The 17,345-nt window shown below is 50.9% G+C and overlaps 7 protein-coding genes across 7 annotated transcripts; 3 read left to right on the top strand and 4 right to left on the bottom strand.

The window, feature by feature from the left end:
* Positions 1-670: 670 nt before the first annotated feature.
* Positions 671-1,643, top strand: ALT_3993 (SUR7/PalI family protein; the record flags this gene model as incomplete). The annotated part of the gene is made up of 3 exons (XM_033564516.1): positions 671-790; positions 848-1,234; positions 1,326-1,643. The coding sequence occupies 3 exons, from the start codon at positions 671-673 to the stop codon at positions 1,641-1,643; spliced, it is 825 nt and encodes a 274-aa protein (XP_033420407.1).
* Positions 1,644-3,232: 1,589 nt separating this feature from the next.
* ALT_3994 (mannitol-1-phosphate 5-dehydrogenase) lies at positions 3,233-4,399 on the top strand (the record flags this gene model as incomplete). The annotated part of the gene is made up of 1 exon (XM_033564515.1): positions 3,233-4,399. The coding sequence occupies one exon, from the start codon at positions 3,233-3,235 to the stop codon at positions 4,397-4,399; it is 1,167 nt and encodes a 388-aa protein (XP_033420406.1).
* Positions 4,400-4,841: 442 nt separating this feature from the next.
* On the bottom strand, positions 4,842-5,751 carry ALT_3995 (enoyl-CoA hydratase/isomerase family protein; the record flags this gene model as incomplete). Its single annotated transcript, XM_033564514.1, has 2 exons — positions 4,842-5,434; positions 5,523-5,751. The coding sequence occupies 2 exons, from the start codon at positions 5,749-5,751 to the stop codon at positions 4,842-4,844; spliced, it is 822 nt and encodes a 273-aa protein (XP_033420405.1).
* Positions 5,752-6,183: 432 nt separating this feature from the next.
* adaB (chromatin-binding transcription regulator ADA2) lies at positions 6,184-7,875 on the bottom strand (the record flags this gene model as incomplete). The annotated part of the gene is made up of 3 exons (XM_033564513.1): positions 6,184-6,252; positions 6,310-7,704; positions 7,783-7,875. 3 exons carry the CDS (start codon positions 7,873-7,875, stop codon positions 6,184-6,186), a joined length of 1,557 nt encoding a protein of 518 aa, XP_033420404.1.
* Positions 7,876-9,039: 1,164 nt separating this feature from the next.
* On the top strand, positions 9,040-11,328 carry ALT_3997 (serine/threonine-protein kinase; the record flags this gene model as incomplete). The annotated part of the gene is made up of 6 exons (XM_033564512.1): positions 9,040-9,061; positions 9,150-9,293; positions 9,417-10,185; positions 10,240-10,655; positions 10,713-11,077; positions 11,131-11,328. 6 exons carry the CDS (start codon positions 9,040-9,042, stop codon positions 11,326-11,328), a joined length of 1,914 nt encoding a protein of 637 aa, XP_033420403.1.
* A 1,243-nt stretch (positions 11,329-12,571) lies between these two features.
* On the bottom strand, positions 12,572-15,480 carry ALT_3998 (coatomer subunit beta'; the record flags this gene model as incomplete). The annotated part of the gene is made up of 6 exons (XM_089599671.1): positions 12,572-13,735; positions 13,792-15,060; positions 15,121-15,152; positions 15,208-15,229; positions 15,285-15,341; positions 15,463-15,480. 6 exons carry the CDS (start codon positions 15,478-15,480, stop codon positions 12,572-12,574), a joined length of 2,562 nt encoding a protein of 853 aa, XP_089456009.1.
* An 837-nt stretch (positions 15,481-16,317) lies between these two features.
* Positions 16,318-17,162, bottom strand: ALT_3999 (complex I NDUFA5 subunit family protein; the record flags this gene model as incomplete). Its single annotated transcript, XM_033564510.1, has 3 exons — positions 16,318-16,393; positions 16,449-16,553; positions 16,615-17,162. The coding sequence occupies 3 exons, from the start codon at positions 17,160-17,162 to the stop codon at positions 16,318-16,320; spliced, it is 729 nt and encodes a 242-aa protein (XP_033420401.1).
* Between the last annotated feature and the right edge of the window lie 183 nt (positions 17,163-17,345).

The raw sequence follows: 17,345 nt of genomic DNA on the forward strand, positions 1-17,345 counted from the left end.
GTTGTCGCGTAAATTCTCCACGCAACACCACTGGTAGAACCTTGGCATCATCTCTATTAATCCTGCTTGGATTTCTTGTTTGGTGATGCCAGAAATTCAATTGAAAATCTCATGTCATCATGATTGTACCCAATTCTTGTGGTTGGGTGGTTGGACATTCTGAAGGGTCAACAAAAGTTCCTTACCATCAACCCTTCATTTCTCAGAGTGACTGGAGTATCTACAGGTTAGCGCTATCTAGAAACGCCATGTTTTCTACATCTGAGTCATGGTCAAACACGGATAGTGACGCCACAAACACTACACTATCTGAGGCTGGGTGGGTGAGCGGGCATGCCTGAGGCTGGTCATACATTCCTCACACTCCTCCATCCCAGCCTATCTCACTTTGACTGCTAGCATTCCACGGCTATACCTTTCTTCCAGTAATCAATAATCCGGGGGCGATTCCGGCAACCGCAGATATGACCAGGCTTCAACCACGTGTACAGGAGCATGCTTTCAATGTTGATCTGCCATCGCCAGGAATGATCTCCTTGCTCGAGCTCTGAGAGGAGGGTCTATACAAAATGAAACGGGTTGCCCCTCATCCTCGGGCTGTCAGACAGTACAGCCGTTGATCTATTCCACCTTTGACACTGAGTTCAGAACGCAAAGCTAGTCATTGAACATGGCTCGACTGTTGATCTTCCTACCTACCGTCTGCGCGTTCATCGCCTTCATACTCAGCATATTATGTCTTTTCGCGGGGACGAAGAAGGATGTCCTCTCGGGGGCGGATATTCTCACAGTGAGTTGGCTGTCTTCCATCTGGTGTGTGTTTCTCTTGTGCTAATGAGTGTGCCAGATCTACACATCTACATTAGCAGCGAAGAAACCAGGAATGCACGACTTCTACTCAATACACGTTATGTCCTATTGCGAAGGCTTCCTTGACCTCAACGAGACTGGACAACGAAAGAACCTGACTGGTTGCTCGGATCGTACCGCGCTCTTCTCATTCAATCCGTCCGAAGTGCTACTGAAAGAAACGGGAAATACTACTTCGCTGGCGGACATGGGATGGCCAACCGCGGTCAGCGACGATTTCCGCGCCTTCAGGATCACCAGCAAGAGTATGGGAGTCTTCTACTGTATTGGAGTAGGGACTGCTGGTCTGGTCATTCTGGCGAGATTGTGGTTCCTTCTGGTCAAGGGACCACGACAAACAATTGCCGAGGTGTCTGGTCTTCTGGTACGTAGGAAGTTGTTTGGCTGGCTCCCGAGTCCCGATTAAGGTTGCATGGCAAGGAAACTAACTATCATGTTCTTACTCGGTACTACAGATCAGTTTCACCAGCCTTAGCATTGCCTCGATAGTCGCAACCGTGATCGCATTCCAATTCGTCAACCTGGTCAACTACCACGGCAAACACTCGGGCGTGACCGCCAGATATGGCAACCAATTTCTAGGCATGACATGGGCGGCTGTCGGGCTGTTGCTCGTCGGCGGGATCGCGAGTCTGCTGTTTGTCCTCGTCGACCGTTCCCGACCTGATCCGAGACCCGAACCCGAGGCGGAGGCCGGAAACGAGTCCAAGGAGCCGATCCTGTATCGTGAGGAGGATTCGGATTCGGTGAAGACCAAAGTGAACACGGATTAATGAAAGAGGGAAAGCCAGGGGTAATGGAGCAGTGGATTTCGATCGGTTAAGGTGGTGAGAGAACGGAAGAGAATTGTAGGGAAATGAGTTACGAAAGAAAGGGAAACGAAGTGAGGCCAGGAACGGAGGAATGTGCAAATAGTATTCGTTGGATATAGCTTTGATGACCCACTGAAAGCGCCATTCTATTCAATTCTAATGCCTAGCACTGCCTGTAGCCGTCATGGTGGACCGTAGAGAGCCCTGGGGCTTCAGGCTCAGCCCGTCAAGGCACACAGACCGAGCAGAATAATTGGGTCTTGCGGGAGTTGGCGACGTCATAAGTGGACCCCGATGGGACCAACGTCGAATGACTTCAACAACGACCACTTCGTATTGTCTCTTCTCCATCTGGGAGGGAGTGAGAGATGGTAAACTGTAGTGGAGCATAGCTGATCATCCTAAAGATTAAACTGATGACGTCCGAGGCACAAAGTTCTGGATTCACCTGTAGATAGTACTGGTAGAAGAACGTCGAATGAGTGACATAACACAGTACTATGGACGAACTCCTCTCGACGGGATTGATGGTTGAACTGCGAAACCACATCATTCAGTCATGATATGGAAATTGTAGAAGCGGGATACTTGAATCAAATGACCGGAAGGACGGGTCGATTCTCCGGGAAAAACCTATCCAAAAGATGCCCAAGAAGTTTAGGCAGACAGTTGAGTTTCTATGATGCATGATTTTGGATAGGACTGGGCATGCGGGAACCACCGGAGCACAGCGTCCGAGATGGGGTTTCATGTGCTAATGGAGGTCCGTCCCCTGGAAGATGAGGCCTTTCCGCTCCATTTGGGTTAGAATACACCTTGGATAGGTGTCTCATTATTTACTTAGTATGGTACATACTTCTACTCTCTTCCATAAGGCGGATCCCTCATCCGAGGTGGAGGAGAACCACCAGTACAGTGGTCATGTAATCATTATCCTCCAATTTACTACAATCTGCAAAGCATTTGATGATGGTTAGATGGGAAAAGCTAAGGGGCACAGTGCCAACTGAAACGTTACTATCTCAAGGATGCTAATTAAACTAATATCAGCCACAATCAAGATAATTCAAACTAAATGAAGCCATCCGGTGAAGTAACCAGCCATCGACCCCTCCCCCACCATTTCAACAGCCCCTCAGGCCTCAGCTCTTTTTTGGGCCTTAGCATGTATGCATGTAACACAACTGAGGATAGGTAGGATCCAGTGAATAGCGTCAATACACGATCGAATCCACGCTGTTCCTTCCAATCCGGTTTTGAGTTTTGGGTTTCGTTCCATCATAGCTCTTTCCCCTCTTTCTCTTTTCTGTTTTCCATCTGCATCTGATCTCGTTGTTGCTGTAATAAATACTGCCTCTCTTCCCCTCTTCTGCATCATTCTTCATTACATCACTTACATCCCTCACTTCATCCGACTTCCTCGTGATCCTTTCTCATCTGTTGACTATCTCTCTCTTTCCTCCTCTTCTCTCATCTACTATTCACACTTCCTGTCTTCACCCCACTGATCTTCCCTTCTTCACCTTCTCCAACTCGTCTAACACAACATCATGGGAAAGAAGGCTATCCAGTTCGGCGGTGGTAACATCGGCCGTGGCTTTGTTGCTGAGTTCCTCCATGAAGCTGGCTACGAAGTTGTCTTCATTGATGTCGTCGACCAGGTCATTGATGCTCTGAAGAGCACTCCTTCATATGAGGTCACTGAAGTCAGTGAAGAGGGCGAGAAAACCAAGACAATTACCAACTACCGTGCCATCAACTCCAAGACCAACGAGGAGGACGTCGTGAAGGAGATTGGTACTGCTGACGTTGTCACTTGTGCCGTCGGCCCTAACGTTCTCAAGTTCATTGCTCCTGTCATCGCCAAGGGTATTGATGCTCGTACCGCGACCAAGCCCATCGCTGTGATTGCCTGTGAGAACGCCATTGGCGCTACCGATACTCTACGCGGCTTCATCGAGCAGCACACCGATAAGGACCGTCTCAACACTATGAGCGAGCGTGCTCGTTTCGCCAACTCCGCTATCGACCGCATCGTCCCCAACCAGCCTCCTAACGCTGGCCTCAACGTCCGCATCGAGAAATTTTACGAATGGACAGTGGAGCAGACTCCTTTTGGCGAATTCGGTCATCCGGATATTCCTGCCATTCACTGGGTCGACCATTTGGAGCCCTACATTGAACGCAAGCTCTTTACCGTCAACACCGGCCATGCCACTACTGCCTACTACGGTCGGGTGCGCGGCAAGAAGATGATCGCTGACGCTCTTGCCGACGCCGATATCCGCCAGATTGTCCACAAGGTTTTGGAGCAGACCGCCAAGCTCATTACAACCAAGCACGAGATCAACGAGCAGGAGCAGAATGAGTACGTCGATACCATCGTCAAACGTATGTCCAACCCATTCCTGGAAGACAACGTTGAGCGTGTAGGACGGGCTCCCCTTCGCAAGTTGTCTCGCAACGAGCGCTTCATTGGGCCTGCCTCGCAACTGGCTGAGAAGGGCTTGCCGTTTGATGCACTGGTGGGCTCGATTGAGATGGCTCTTCGCTTCCAGAATGTGCCCGGCGATGAAGAAAGCACTGAACTGGCCAAGATACTCAAGGAGATGTCCGCCGATGAGGCCACTGCCAAGCTGACTGGACTGGAAAAGAGCCATCCTCTGTATGAGCCTGTACAAAACGTCGTGGCCAAGGTGCAGAAGGACAGCAAGTAGAGGTTTGAACCGCTCGATTACGAACCTGACTCGACTTTCATTATCCGTACCGTCTTTGCAACCCTTTCGCCAACCAGTCTTTGTTCTCATTGACACACCGTCGTGACCACAAAAGCCTGAGACAGAGGGCCCGAGCCGACTACGTATTGTGAACGGTCCATGAAGCCACGTTATGATATTTTAAAGGGACGTTGAACTGGTTCATCCGCAGGACGGATACTGAACCGCATGGGATACGGCGAAACAACTGGTCGGCGCGACGGATTACTGGGATTATGGGATTAGCATACACTATCATGACCTCGTTACCCCGACTCGGATGCAGAGCACCGAGTCTAATGAATTTTTCTGATTGCATTTGTTCTCCCCTTGTAGTTTGTAGACTGTATGTTCATTGCTTGTATGCATAGATGGAAGACACCTGAGACAAATGGAGTCATATTTACAACTTGCTGTCCACCCACTTGGGCTTCCTCTTTTCGACAAACGCGCGCAGACCCTCTTTGATATTCTCCCCCTCATATAGCCTCTTTGACCAGGTATCGACGAGCAACCGACTGCCATCTTCTGCACCGACTCCCTCCCAGCCCAACTTGATGCCTTCCCGACTCACCACCACGGCATCGGGACTGTTAGCCGCAATCAGCTCCGCGATCTCGATGGCCCGTTTCACCACCTGGTCTGCCGCATCCACCACCTCATTGACAAACCCCCACTCTTTCGCTTCCTCCGCCGAGACCTTCCGCCCCGTCAACGCCATCTCCATCGCCCGCTGCCGGCCCACCGTACGAACCACCCGCGGCAATGCCCCCGCGATGGCAACCACCCCGCGCTGCACCTCAGGCAGCCCGAAGTACGCCTGCCGCCACGCCACGACAATATCCGCGTTGACGACCATCTCGCATCCCCCGCCAAGGCACAGCCCGTTGACGGCGCAGATGACGGGTTTCTTGCCGCTGCGTCTTGATAAGCCGCCGAAGCCGCCCTCCGGCATGGGTTTCCGGGTACTGTTCGATTGCGCTTGGTTGTTCCATTCTACGAACATAACATTAGCATTCGGCATCCTCGTCTTCATTCCAATCCCTTATCTTTGGTAATAGCTGAGAGGGAAGGCACGTCGTACCTTTTAGATCTGCGCCGGCGCAAAACGCCCTCCCTGTCCCTGTTAGGATGCCCACGCGCAGCGACGGCTCGTCGTCTAGCCACTGCCAGATGGAATTGAGTTCTTGGTGGCCGGTTGTGCTGATGCAGTTTAGGTCACGGGGGCGGTTGAGGGTTACGAGGAGGATGTGCGGGGAGGGGAAGGAAAGGGTTGCGTCTTGCGGGTTTGGTGGGGGCGCTGTGAAGGGCATTTTTTTTGATTTTGTTTTTCTGCGATGTCCAATTGTTCGAATGCAGGATGAATGAGAGATTTTTAGGTGTTGTTGGGGGAGCGAGATCATATATGGAGCTACCTTTTTCTAGCTCTAGGTATGGAGTGTCGGTTGATGTGGAGAGGCCGAGGCCCGAGAAGGTGTAATATGCGGAGTCACGATGTGGTGGGTGTACAGATCTGATTATCTGATATATTAGACTCCGGGTTGAAAAATACAAGGATGAGTTGTTCAAAGATCATTAATGATGATAAAGATGAAGATATATTTACACCTATTTACTCGCTTCAAAACATGCCATACTGGACTCGTCAAATTACCTCCCATCGCCAACGCCGGAACTCCTCTTATGGCAGTGATCTTGGATATCAAATGTACGCATCGACTCGTGTAAAGATCCACCCAGGTTAATCACGCCTTGTTGATCCATCCGCTGTGCACCATAAAATCGTAAATTCGACTTGTTTTCGTAGTATCAATCTATCATACCATGATCTGTTAGCAAACGGAGCAGAACGACAAAGATGTAGATCCTACCTTGCAAATAGCCCGTGCATCCTTCTTCTTGAGACTTCCCCCTTGCTTCATCGCCTCTTTCAACAGCGTCTCTTTGATCACCAGGTATGGCTTGGGTTGGATGTGTAGTACATTGCAGAGCTCCACTTCCTCCTTGGTCAAGAGATGCAGATCTGGCGCGCCCTCGTTCTCTAGCTTCCACGGGATCACTCCGTTCAGCGGCTGCACCACAAATTTGGTTTTGGTGGGCTGGGGTGTACTCAGTCCGTCTCCGTTACTGGCGAAAGCCCGGTCGAAATCGTTCAGGGGGACGTTGGCTGGCTCGGGAGCCTTGTTTGCACCTGAAGCTTTTTGTAAGCGCAGAGGAAGCTCGGGGGTTGTCAGTTGACTGGCCGCGGACGGCTGCTCAGGCTGCTGCGTCTGCTTCGGGCGTGTGCTGGCGAAACGATCGAAAGATCCCTGCGGCAGCAGTCTTTGCGCACGCTGCTGTTTCTCTTGCTCGTACTTTTCTCCGCCCTTGAGATCGCCAATACCCATCTGGCGCCATTCCTGCAGCTGCGCAATGGCCAACCGAAGATTGTGCTCGTATTCTAGGCCCTTGTTGAACTCCTCAAAGTCCTCATGGTTCATCATCCGCGCAAATGGTTTGGCCTTGTTCAGCAAATCCTTTTCTTCCTTGGTGCGCTTCTTCTCCAACGCCGTGTTCTTCCGGTATTCCAGGAGATTGTGTTCGAACAGAATCTTCTTCCGCTCCGTCCGCGCAGTCAGACGCGAGTTGTAGATATCGACCACGGTCATCTTCAGTTCCATCTCCGCATCCGTCTCCCCATTTGGCGTCTCTCCAGCGCCCGGTTCAAAGGTCATGTGCTGCACCGCCTCTTCGGCCTCGTTCATGAACTCGGTCTCGAACTCCAATCGACCAGGCATGTAGCCTTGCACTTCATGGCACGCTGGTACACTAGCAGTGGGTTTCTGCTTGGGTGTGGTTGGAGGAGCCGCCTTCGCTGCTTCCTTGCGCTCTTCAATACGTCGCTTCTTGCGGGCCTGGAACTCCTCCTTGGAAATGGAATCCTGTAGGCTCGTATCATCGGGATCCGCTCGTTCGGGTAGGGGAAAATTAGAGCTTTCGATGTACGTCCTGATGTAGTGATCGCGCACTTCGTCTTTTGTGCGATATCCGCCGATGTGATCTGCAATGTCCGCCCATGAGCCCAATCCGTAGATCTCTGCACCCTCCAATAACAGTAGTTCCTCGTCGGCGCCCCAATCTTCTTCAAATATGGGAACCGAATTCTGTTCGATGACCTGGTACGGATGGGTGGATGGGTCATGATTTTTCGATTTCTCACCAGCCGCAAAGCAGGGGACACAGAGGTCGTATTCGTGGCAGGCGGGATGGGCGCATGATATGCGAACCTACACTCATCACGTCAAATCAGCGATCGCTTGTTATGTTATGCTTCTATCGAGCAGACAATCAAAGAACCTCCATACCGTCGACGTCACATCTGCCGAGCAGATATCACAGTGATACTTGGTGCCTGCTTCGGTGCCGCGTGAGGCGGTCTTCTTCCGTATTACACCCATCGATTGCGAGTTCCTATCATCCTCCTCAGTACCCGGATCCGTTTCGAACACGCGTATGAGCCCTCCAGCAATCTGAGAGGGCAACTATTGTGCGCTGGGGCCGAGGTTCATCAACAAAAGAAAGAAATTTAAAGTTGTCGGGGGGCGGTTTTGGCCGTGAGGCTGATAACAAAGGGATATGTATGTCTCCGCAGCCGAAGCGGAGGTACGCGGGGAGTTGTAACTGGTCAATCAAACCGCGACTGGGATAACAAGCAAAATAGGCTAGTGTGATTGGAAGGCAATGATTGCGAATGATACCTAGATGATGATTGATGCACTAGGATTTGGGACCTATGGTGCTGATTCAGATTGATCAACAGATTAATCTCTCTCTCACTCTGTGATTCACTGGTCACCTATGGAGTAGTCTCCAGCAATACCAGTTAGAATTGTTCGAATCTGGTGGGCGACGACTGAGGCTGTGGCTGAAACAACACACTGGGGCTGAGGGAAATTGCACAGCCCCAATCGTACCCAAAACGGATTGATTATTGCCTCAGGCATAAAGGCACATTAACAGCGGTGTTTCTGTCGCCGACAGCCAATCACGGGACTCTCTTTCCTTTCCCCTCTTCAGTCTTCAGCCTGTCAAGATAGTGGAGGTACGTCCGTTCTTACTACGCTACGGGCTACGGCTAACTGAAAGTCTCGGTCTTAGTAGGACGGAGTGTCTGATACCCCCTCCCTTCTTCATTCCTATTATTGTTATTTTGAGCCTTAGACCTCTCTTGCTACCTATCTCAGAAACCATCAATCAACCTAGGGTCGTGTTCACTTTTCCGACCGTCGACTCCCTTCCGCGGCCCTGGTTGTTCTCCCTCAGATTCTCCTCATTCTTTATCCCTCCCCTGTGTTGTGCCTCAATTGCCTGTTATCGATCATCTTGGGAGATTCCCTCTGTGTCTTGCATGTCCGCTGTGGCTGTGGCAACTCAGTATCCTCTCGCATTGGATTGATTCAGTTATTTACTTTTACAACGGTGATTGTGTTTTTAGAAACAATCATCGACTTGTCCTTTCTCTCCCTCTCTCCTTTTCTTTATTTTGGTTCCGTTCTGAGGACATCCATCTTCTTTTATCATCACCCCTCTCCTTAAACCTTCGCCCCAGACTCGCCGTCACAATGTCGTGGAAGCTCACTAAAAGTATGTTCAGTTGGTCTTCCCATTCCCTATTTATAGTAATGTCTTGTATTTGTACACAGTACTGATATTTTCTGTTCTTCTACCGCAGAGTTGAAGGAAACGCATCTTGCGCCTCTGACAAACACCTTTACCCGCTCATCCTCCACATCCACCATCAAAGGTGAATCCGGCGAAGAGACTCCGATAGTTTCGCAGACTCCGAGTATTTCATCCACAAACTCCAACGGAATCAGTATGTGCTCTCCTTCTCGCTTATCACTCCCGCCCTGTATAGCCGGCTGTTTCCTTCCTGTTTCACCCCAAATGTTCACTCTCGTTGTATCACATATACATATCATCTCTAACGTGGTGTAAGATGCCTCGGAGTCGCTCGTTTCACCACCTGTCGACCCTGTCAAGCCTGGTATCTTGATAGTCACTCTTCATGAAGGGCGAGGCTTCGCCCTGTCCCCGCATTTCCAGCAGGTTTTCACTTCGCACTTCCAGAACAACAACTATTCGAGTTCAGTCCGTCCCAGCTCCTCTTCCTCCCACTCTACCCATGGACAAACGGCTTCGTTCGCGCAAAGCGGCCGTCCGCAGTCCACCAGCGGTGGCATCAATGCTGCTCCAACCATCCACGGTCGCTATTCGACCAAGTACCTCCCCTACGCTCTTCTGGATTTTGAAAAGAACCAGGTTTTTGTGGACGCTGTTTCGGGTACACCTGAGAATCCTCTCTGGGCCGGCGATAACACCGCTTTCAAGTTCGATGTGTCTCGCAAGACCGAACTGAACGTCCAGCTGTATCTTCGTAACCCGTCAGCTCGACCTGGCGCCGGTCGCAGCGAGGATATCTTCCTCGGTGCGGTCAGAGTTCTCCCCCGATTCGAAGAAGCCCAACCGTATGTGGACGATCCGAAGCTCAGCAAGAAGGATAATCAGAAGGCAGCCGCGGCTCATGCAAATAACGAACGTCACTTGGGTCAGTTAGGCGCAGAGTGGCTCGACCTTCAGTTCGGCACGGGATCAATCAAGATTGGGGTCTCCTTTGTCGAGAACAAGCAGCGCAGTTTGAAGCTGGAGGACTTTGACCTGCTGAAGGTTGTAGGTAAGGGTAGTTTTGGCAAGGTGATGCAAGTCATGTCAGTATTCACCTCGACACGCCTTCTTCAATGATCATGCTGATCTTTCCACAGGAAGAAAGACACGGGTCGAATCTACGCTCTCAAGACCATTCGTAAGGCCCATATTATCTCGCGATCGGAAGTCACACACACCCTGGCGGAGCGGTCCGTGCTTGCCCAGATCAACAATCCTTTTATCGTTCCCTTGAAGTTCTCGTTCCAGTCTCCCGAGAAGCTGTACTTGGTTCTCGCTTTCGTCAATGGCGGAGAGTTGTTCCACCACCTCCAGCGGGAGCAGCGGTTCGATATCAACCGGGCTCGTTTCTACACGGCTGAGTTACTCTGTGCGCTGGAATGCCTGCATGGCTTCAAGGTCATCTATCGTGATTTGAAGCCCGAAAATATCCTGCTTGATTACACCGGCCACATTGCACTTTGTGACTTTGGCCTGTGCAAGTTGGACATGAAGGACGAAGATCGGACGAACAGTAAGTCGCCTATTTTGAAGATTATGCTTCCCATTTAATGGCTGATCGGTCGTATAGCTTTTTGCGGAACTCCTGAATATCTTGCGCCTGAGCTCTTGCTTGGCAACGGTTACACGAAGACTGTCGACTGGTGGACTCTGGGTGTCCTTCTCTACGAGATGTTAACTGGTCTTCCACCGTTTTATGACGAGAACACGAACGACATGTACCGAAAGATTTTACAAGAGCCCCTGACTTTCCCCAGCAGCGACATCGTTCCTCCAGCTGCTCGTGACCTTCTGACGAGGCTGCTTGATCGTGATCCTCAGCGTCGCCTTGGCGCAAACGGCGCCGCAGAGATCAAGTCGCACCATTTCTTCGCCAATATTGATTGGAGAAAGCTTCTTCAGAGGAAGTATGAGCCAAGTTTCCGGCCGAATGTGGTATGTATCAATCTCCCATTCTACCAAGCCCTGCCACTAACCATACATTGCAGATGGGCGCATCTGATACCACCAATTTCGACACGGAATTCACTTCGGAGGCACCCCAAGACTCGTATGTCGATGGCCCTGTTCTGTCACAGACAATGCAGCAGCAGTTTGCGGGCTGGTCTTACAACAGGCCTGTCGCTGGTCTTGGAGACGCTGGTGGCAGCGTCAAGGATCCATCCTTCGGCAGCATTCCTGAGTGAGCAGCTCTTGAGTTTTGCTAACAGGCTAGCCTGAACCAAGAGGTAGAATGGCTTTCGGATTTCGGGTTAAAGGGGAATTGTTTGATACAATTCTATCTGCCTTCGTTTCTCGTTCCCTTCGTCTTCTTTCTGAGTTCCCGGCACCTCTGCTTTCTTATTCTCTGTCCTCTCTTGCCCTTTCCTTTTAGCACAAGGAGTCCATGGCATTTTCAAGTTCTCTTGGAATTATTCCCTTTGAGTGATCTCAATTCAATTGAGCGGCTTGTGTTGTGATTTTCCCCTTTTCATCTTGCATTTGAGATCAGTCAAGGCAGGTACCTCCAACCAGTTTTTTACTGTCTCTCATTCGTGTTGAGTCGCATCATGTTTCGCATTCTACATAACATCTGGCCGTCTTTTTTTTTATGCCCGGAAGATGTTGAGGAGAGCGTACAGTCAACTTCGAACCTTGTCTGAGAGTGTGTTCTGGAAGTCTGACCTCTGTGAGCCTGTCTGTTTATCTCCCAACGCCATGATCTGCTGGTCTGATCCTATCTTGCCGCTCGGGAGGAGATGTCAACGTCTCCAACATGATTCATCACTTTGTTGATCTTGGGAGACCTGTGTATTCGACATGCTGACTTGGTGTATCACTTTTCATCTCCGGTTTTCTTTCTACAATCTGGTCAATTGGTTTCCCTTCTGGGCCACTTCAGCATACCTGGAAGGCCCTTTTGTCATCCATCGCAAAGCATGAACATGACTGGGTCATAGACAGCAATGACAATTTTTTTTTTCATGAATGCGTTTCTCTAAAATGTGGCAATCAAGCCTTTTTAGGCAGATCATAAAACGCCAAGGACGCCTCCAGGAGCGGAAGACTATAGGTGAAGCTGAAAGCTGTAGGGAATCATTCCATAGACCGACTAAGTCCAGCGGAAACCCTTTAGTATAATCGGCATCAATGCTTCCCCCGGCCTGCGATACAGAGACGAAGTCTTTGACCTTGATTTACCCAAGGTTATTGTCAACAATGAACTTGATCAACATGGGACAAATACACAGACCGAACCGGTGGCCACGATGGAACTATACAGGGATGGAACGGCAAGGGGAAAATGAATCAATAGAAACTCTGCAATAAATCTAGGTAGTTATGTAAAAGAGAATCGTTCCCGAGGTAATCGCTCGAGGTTTGCTTTGAAAAATTGAAGCGACATTACCCTCTTTTCTGCACATTATTACATCCCACCGCTATGCGTATCTAGGCCTCTGTTTCCACCTCCGCGGTTCCGTTCTCTGCACTCCCTGTGATTGCCTCATCGTCTGCGTTGATGTCGATGAGGGACTCGGACGATGGTGGCTCAGGGACGACACCTTCCTTCTCCAAGTGCAGGTATTCATCCCACTCTGGGAACAGATCGTCGTCTGTCGCTACGACATCGGGAGCACCGGGGGGAACACCGATGAGGCGAGCAACCTTCGATTTTCCAGATTGCTCCAGCGAAGCCTTCCACTGGACCACGAGCTCAGGAGCGCGGGACGGCTTGTAGGTCTGTGCGAACAGAACGGCTTCCGCGAGGCGGTTGGTCCGCACCAGGAGGTCGATACAGCCATCGACATCCCCGAGCGACCACAGGCTAGAGAAAGCAACGTTTTGGAGACCAGCTTCCGACGCTTGCTCGGCCAGCTGGCGGAGACCGGCGCGGTTGCCGCTAGCGGTGTGCAGAAGGAGGAGCGACCCAAGATCCTTCGCGTTCGTGAAACACTCCTCGGCCAAAGCAAGGTTCCATGCTGCCATAGCGGCATCGCCGACGATCTTCCACTTGTGCTCCACGTTGGCTTCACGGGCAATCTCGAGAGCGGTATCGAGGTTGTTCAGCGACAGAGCAAGCTCGAAGCGGTGCTCTGGATCGGTGGCCACCTCCAGGGCCATTTCCTTATAGCCTTGTCCCTCAAGGAAGCGTGCAACCTTGTTCATCTGGTCCTGAGGAACGTCCTTGAGCAGCTCGGCCGCCATGTCCATGTCGCCACGTAGCACCACTGTCTGGTACTCGACCATGCTCAGCGACACGCCGAAGGAAACAACGTTGACATCCTTGTCGGCAAGATAGATACGACCGTCGCGCGGCAGATATCCCAAGACATACATGCCCTGGTCAAAATGAGAAATTGTGTAGGTCTGGTCACCAACAAGGTAATTGAGGCGATTTGTCGAGTTGGTGTAAATAAAGCAGTCTCCAACCCATTGACCTGTCCTGACAGATTCGTTGACGTCGGTGACAACCTCAAAAGCAGACTCAACTCCGTCTTCATCGGCTTCGCCAGCATTCAGCCCATTGATGTAGTTCTCCTTCGAAAACCGCAGAACGTAAAAGGTGTCTTCACACGCAAGTGTGACCAGCTCTCCGGACTCAGACCAGTAGACCTATGAACTTTGGTTAAGACAATGCGATATGTGAACCGGGCTTCGCTTAGACTTACAGCTTTGGGTTCAACTTCAATGCGACGGACAAGGTTCCCTGTTTCCCAGTCGAACATGCCAATTCCTCCCTGACCTTTCACACCCAGAAGCACGCCGCCCGTGAGTCCTTCGGCCTGGAATCCCACATCGAGGCCACCGGTTACTTCCTTGAAGTTCTTGAAGATCTTGACACTCGTCGGTGACTCTCGAATAGCATAGTCGTTACTGTTATCCTTTGAACCCCAGGCGAAGTCCAGAGCCTGACCGAAAGCCTTATTTCTCCAGGCAAGAGCAGTGTAGATGATGTACTCTCCATCACCGCATACCGAAACAAACCTCCCATTAGGAGAGTGCGATAATGTCTGAGGATAAATTTCGCACGAGCCCAATTCCTTCGTGGGTAGGGAAAGCGGCGCTCCATCTTTAATGCTAGGGTCACCACCCTTGATAACTGTCGATACGACTTCATTATGTCTTGCCCAAACAATCTTGCCAGACCCGTCCATCGAGACAGCAGGCTCTTCTCGTCCCATCTTCACGACCACCGCACCGTCATCGAAGCCCATAGCAATACCTTGTCGACCACGTTGATACGCAACACACCACGCTCTCTCCAGACCGTAGCTCAATGATTGCTCCAATCTGTATGTGTTTGCGTGCCATAGCTTGATGGTGCCATCCTCGGATCCGGAGATGATAACCGGCAATTCAGGGTGGTAACAGGCGAAAGAGACATTGCTTGTGTGCCCTTCCAAGGTCGCAATGAGTGCCTTGGTCGTGTAGTCCCAGACTTTGACGGTTCTGTCATCAGAAGTTGTGAGAAGGTATGGTTTGTCGGCTTGTGGGTAGTAGTCAACGTGGTTCACACCCTTGGTCTCGTGCGCTTCCAGAGTGAAGTTGGCATGGGGGGAGCCCAGGCTCCAGATTTTAACAGTGCGATCTAAGCATGCAGAAGCGAATGTGTTTGTGTCCTTCGGATTGATGGCCAGGCCCATTACATAGTGACTGTGCCCTTCGTAAACTTGAACACACTTCCAACCTTTCTCCCAATCCCAGAGTTTGATGGTCATGTCATCGGAGGCTGTGAGAACAAATGGTTGCGTGGGGTGGACGGCGATCGATCGAATATAGTCCGGATGAGCTTCGAACGATGCGATCTTCTCAGACGTGTTGTAGTTGTAGACACGGAGTTGGAAATCATCGGAGCCGCAGACGATCCAGTTCTTGCGTGCAATGAATCGTCCCGCTCGTACAGGGACATCGGTAAGTTCAAAAGTTTTGATGATTGACTTGGGAAAGGAAATTGGTCAGTCGAACTTCGAAAGAGTGTCTTCTCAGTTAGAGCTCACCTGGGTCTCATATGACCAGATGTATACGTGACCTGTACGTTCTTCATCAGCGCATTTGCACTGCAACCATTCGGGTCGCTATCATACCGCTATATAAAGTCGTCAGGATCTGATAGCAGGTCAGCATGTTATAAGATACTAACATCACCGAAAGAATTACTCACCCATGGCTCCGTGGGATGGAAGTCAATACCCTTCACCCGCTCCGAGCGGGCGAAAAGCTGTCTCTGTTAATCGCAACAATAATCAGCAATCATGTCAATTGGTATTCAAGCACTCGCAATCTGTGTTTCAATCCGACGGCATGTAGACGTATATGCATCTGAGTGCTTGCCTGCGTACCTTGACATCCAATCTCATGGTGTATGTGGGGGGAGACTCTTATGTGCAGCGTCGGGGGTGCGGCCTGTGAGAAGGAGGCGGAAACCGGGCCACGAGCCGCTCAAACAGCCCAGCCTGGGATTGAAGAGGGCTTGAGTGAGAGGGAATGAATTGAAAATGTGGTCGACAAATAAAAGATCGAAAGTCCCCGGACAGAATGGCCCGCGGAGTCGTCACAAACATTCAGGGACTGACAGCGATGTGTCCACAAGGGAACGGATTCCCGCCAGCTATCTCGAATGGGCTAGCGACGCTCACCGCTCACCGCCTACGATATTTGGTTCATCTACTTACTCTTGGGCATGGATATCTACCTGATATTCAGAGATTATAATGCGCAAACAACTGTTCAGAATCAAGAATATGATCTCGCAGTAAGATTCGCCACATACAATGACGCAAATGCGCACACTGACAAGTGTCGTATGTGCTGAGGGAACTCGACGGGCTAGGGCCACTCATTCGCTTGACGATGTGTGATGCATCCTCGCAAAGAATTACATATTCAGATAATTGAAGCGGCATCTATGACCTCGTCCTTCAATTGCGTCCAGCAGGTGTGTGCCAGGTTCTGCAACGCAGGGAGTCGGCCGCGAAGAGGACAGCATCATCACTCCACATACAGCCTCGTTCCGCGAGCAGGCCACAGCATGTAGGACCCATGCGGCGCAACTATGACCAATAATGGGTCTTCAATCTCGTAGAAACGGTTCTGATTGTCTCAAATGGGTGCCCATTCTAATGTAGGGCCACGTTGGCTAATAAATACAAGTAATTTTCATTCGAACAAGTAATATGCGAGACATCAATAGTCTACTAAGGCGAAGAAGGGGGGACACGGTCGAAGTAGACCCACTGACCCGGGCGAGGCTTCTCTTCCAGTTCCTCCCACCTGTAGATTATTAGGTATCAGCTCCCCGAGTAGTAGGGTGGGTGCAGAAACTTACACTTTAGACTTGTACATTTCGTCGACAAGCTTCAGCTCATTTTCGGCGACCTGGATGACCTCCTCAATCAGACCAGCACCGATCTGCTTCTCAATCTCGGCAACCCTGCGATCTATGGTCAGTTGACCTGCTAGTGACCGCAGAATAAGGGCGTAGCTCGACGTACTGTTCTGCCTCGAGAGCTGGCTCATTCTCCCACTTCATTTGTTCGGTAGCAAAGTCTGAATCTTTGGCCTGTGTCGTGGCAGTCGCTTCTTCAATAGCTTTGTGCCACCGTGCTTCTTCTTCCGCTGTACGAGCAGGTCCCTCCGTGGTTGGCTCCAGGGCTTCACCATCCCACTCCTCGCCACGGGGATTGTCGGTTCCATCATTGCGCATAAATCCCGCGTAAGTTCCATCGGCGAGGCGTAGAGAAGCGAAGCGCTCGGGTTCGGCACTGACAGCCTTCTTCACGCGCTCTAGCCAAGCATCATAACCTGGGGGCTTAACGGACTCGACGATCTGCAGGCGGTGGCGTGTCAGTGCTTCGGTGGATTGCCGGTAGACAGACGACTCTGGGAAGCTCTTCAAGTTCTCCAAGGTGGTCCTGTAGAGGTGAATTAGGGTGGGACGAGGGCTGGGGTGGGTGACAAGGCCGGTCAAGCCGGTAGGAGCAAAGGGCTCCAAGTACCGGGCCGACTTGACGTTGGCCAGCAACCGAAACGTGGATCTCATAGTGATGTGAGGATGTGTAGGAGATAGAAGAGAATTGGCCCAGAGGAATTCAGTATTCACCCTCAATGGCCAAGAGATTCGACAATAGCCGGACTATCTGGCTCTGCGGAGTGATCGCACGAACATTGAGGTTCCGTCGGTTAGCGGAGAAACAAAGACTCCGGGGCCTCATAATGCAGTAAC

This window comes from Aspergillus lentulus, assembly GCF_001445615.1.
Source record: "Aspergillus lentulus DNA, contig: Alt08, strain: IFM 54703, whole genome shotgun sequence".
NCBI lineage: Eukaryota > Fungi > Ascomycota > Eurotiomycetes > Eurotiales > Aspergillaceae > Aspergillus > Aspergillus lentulus.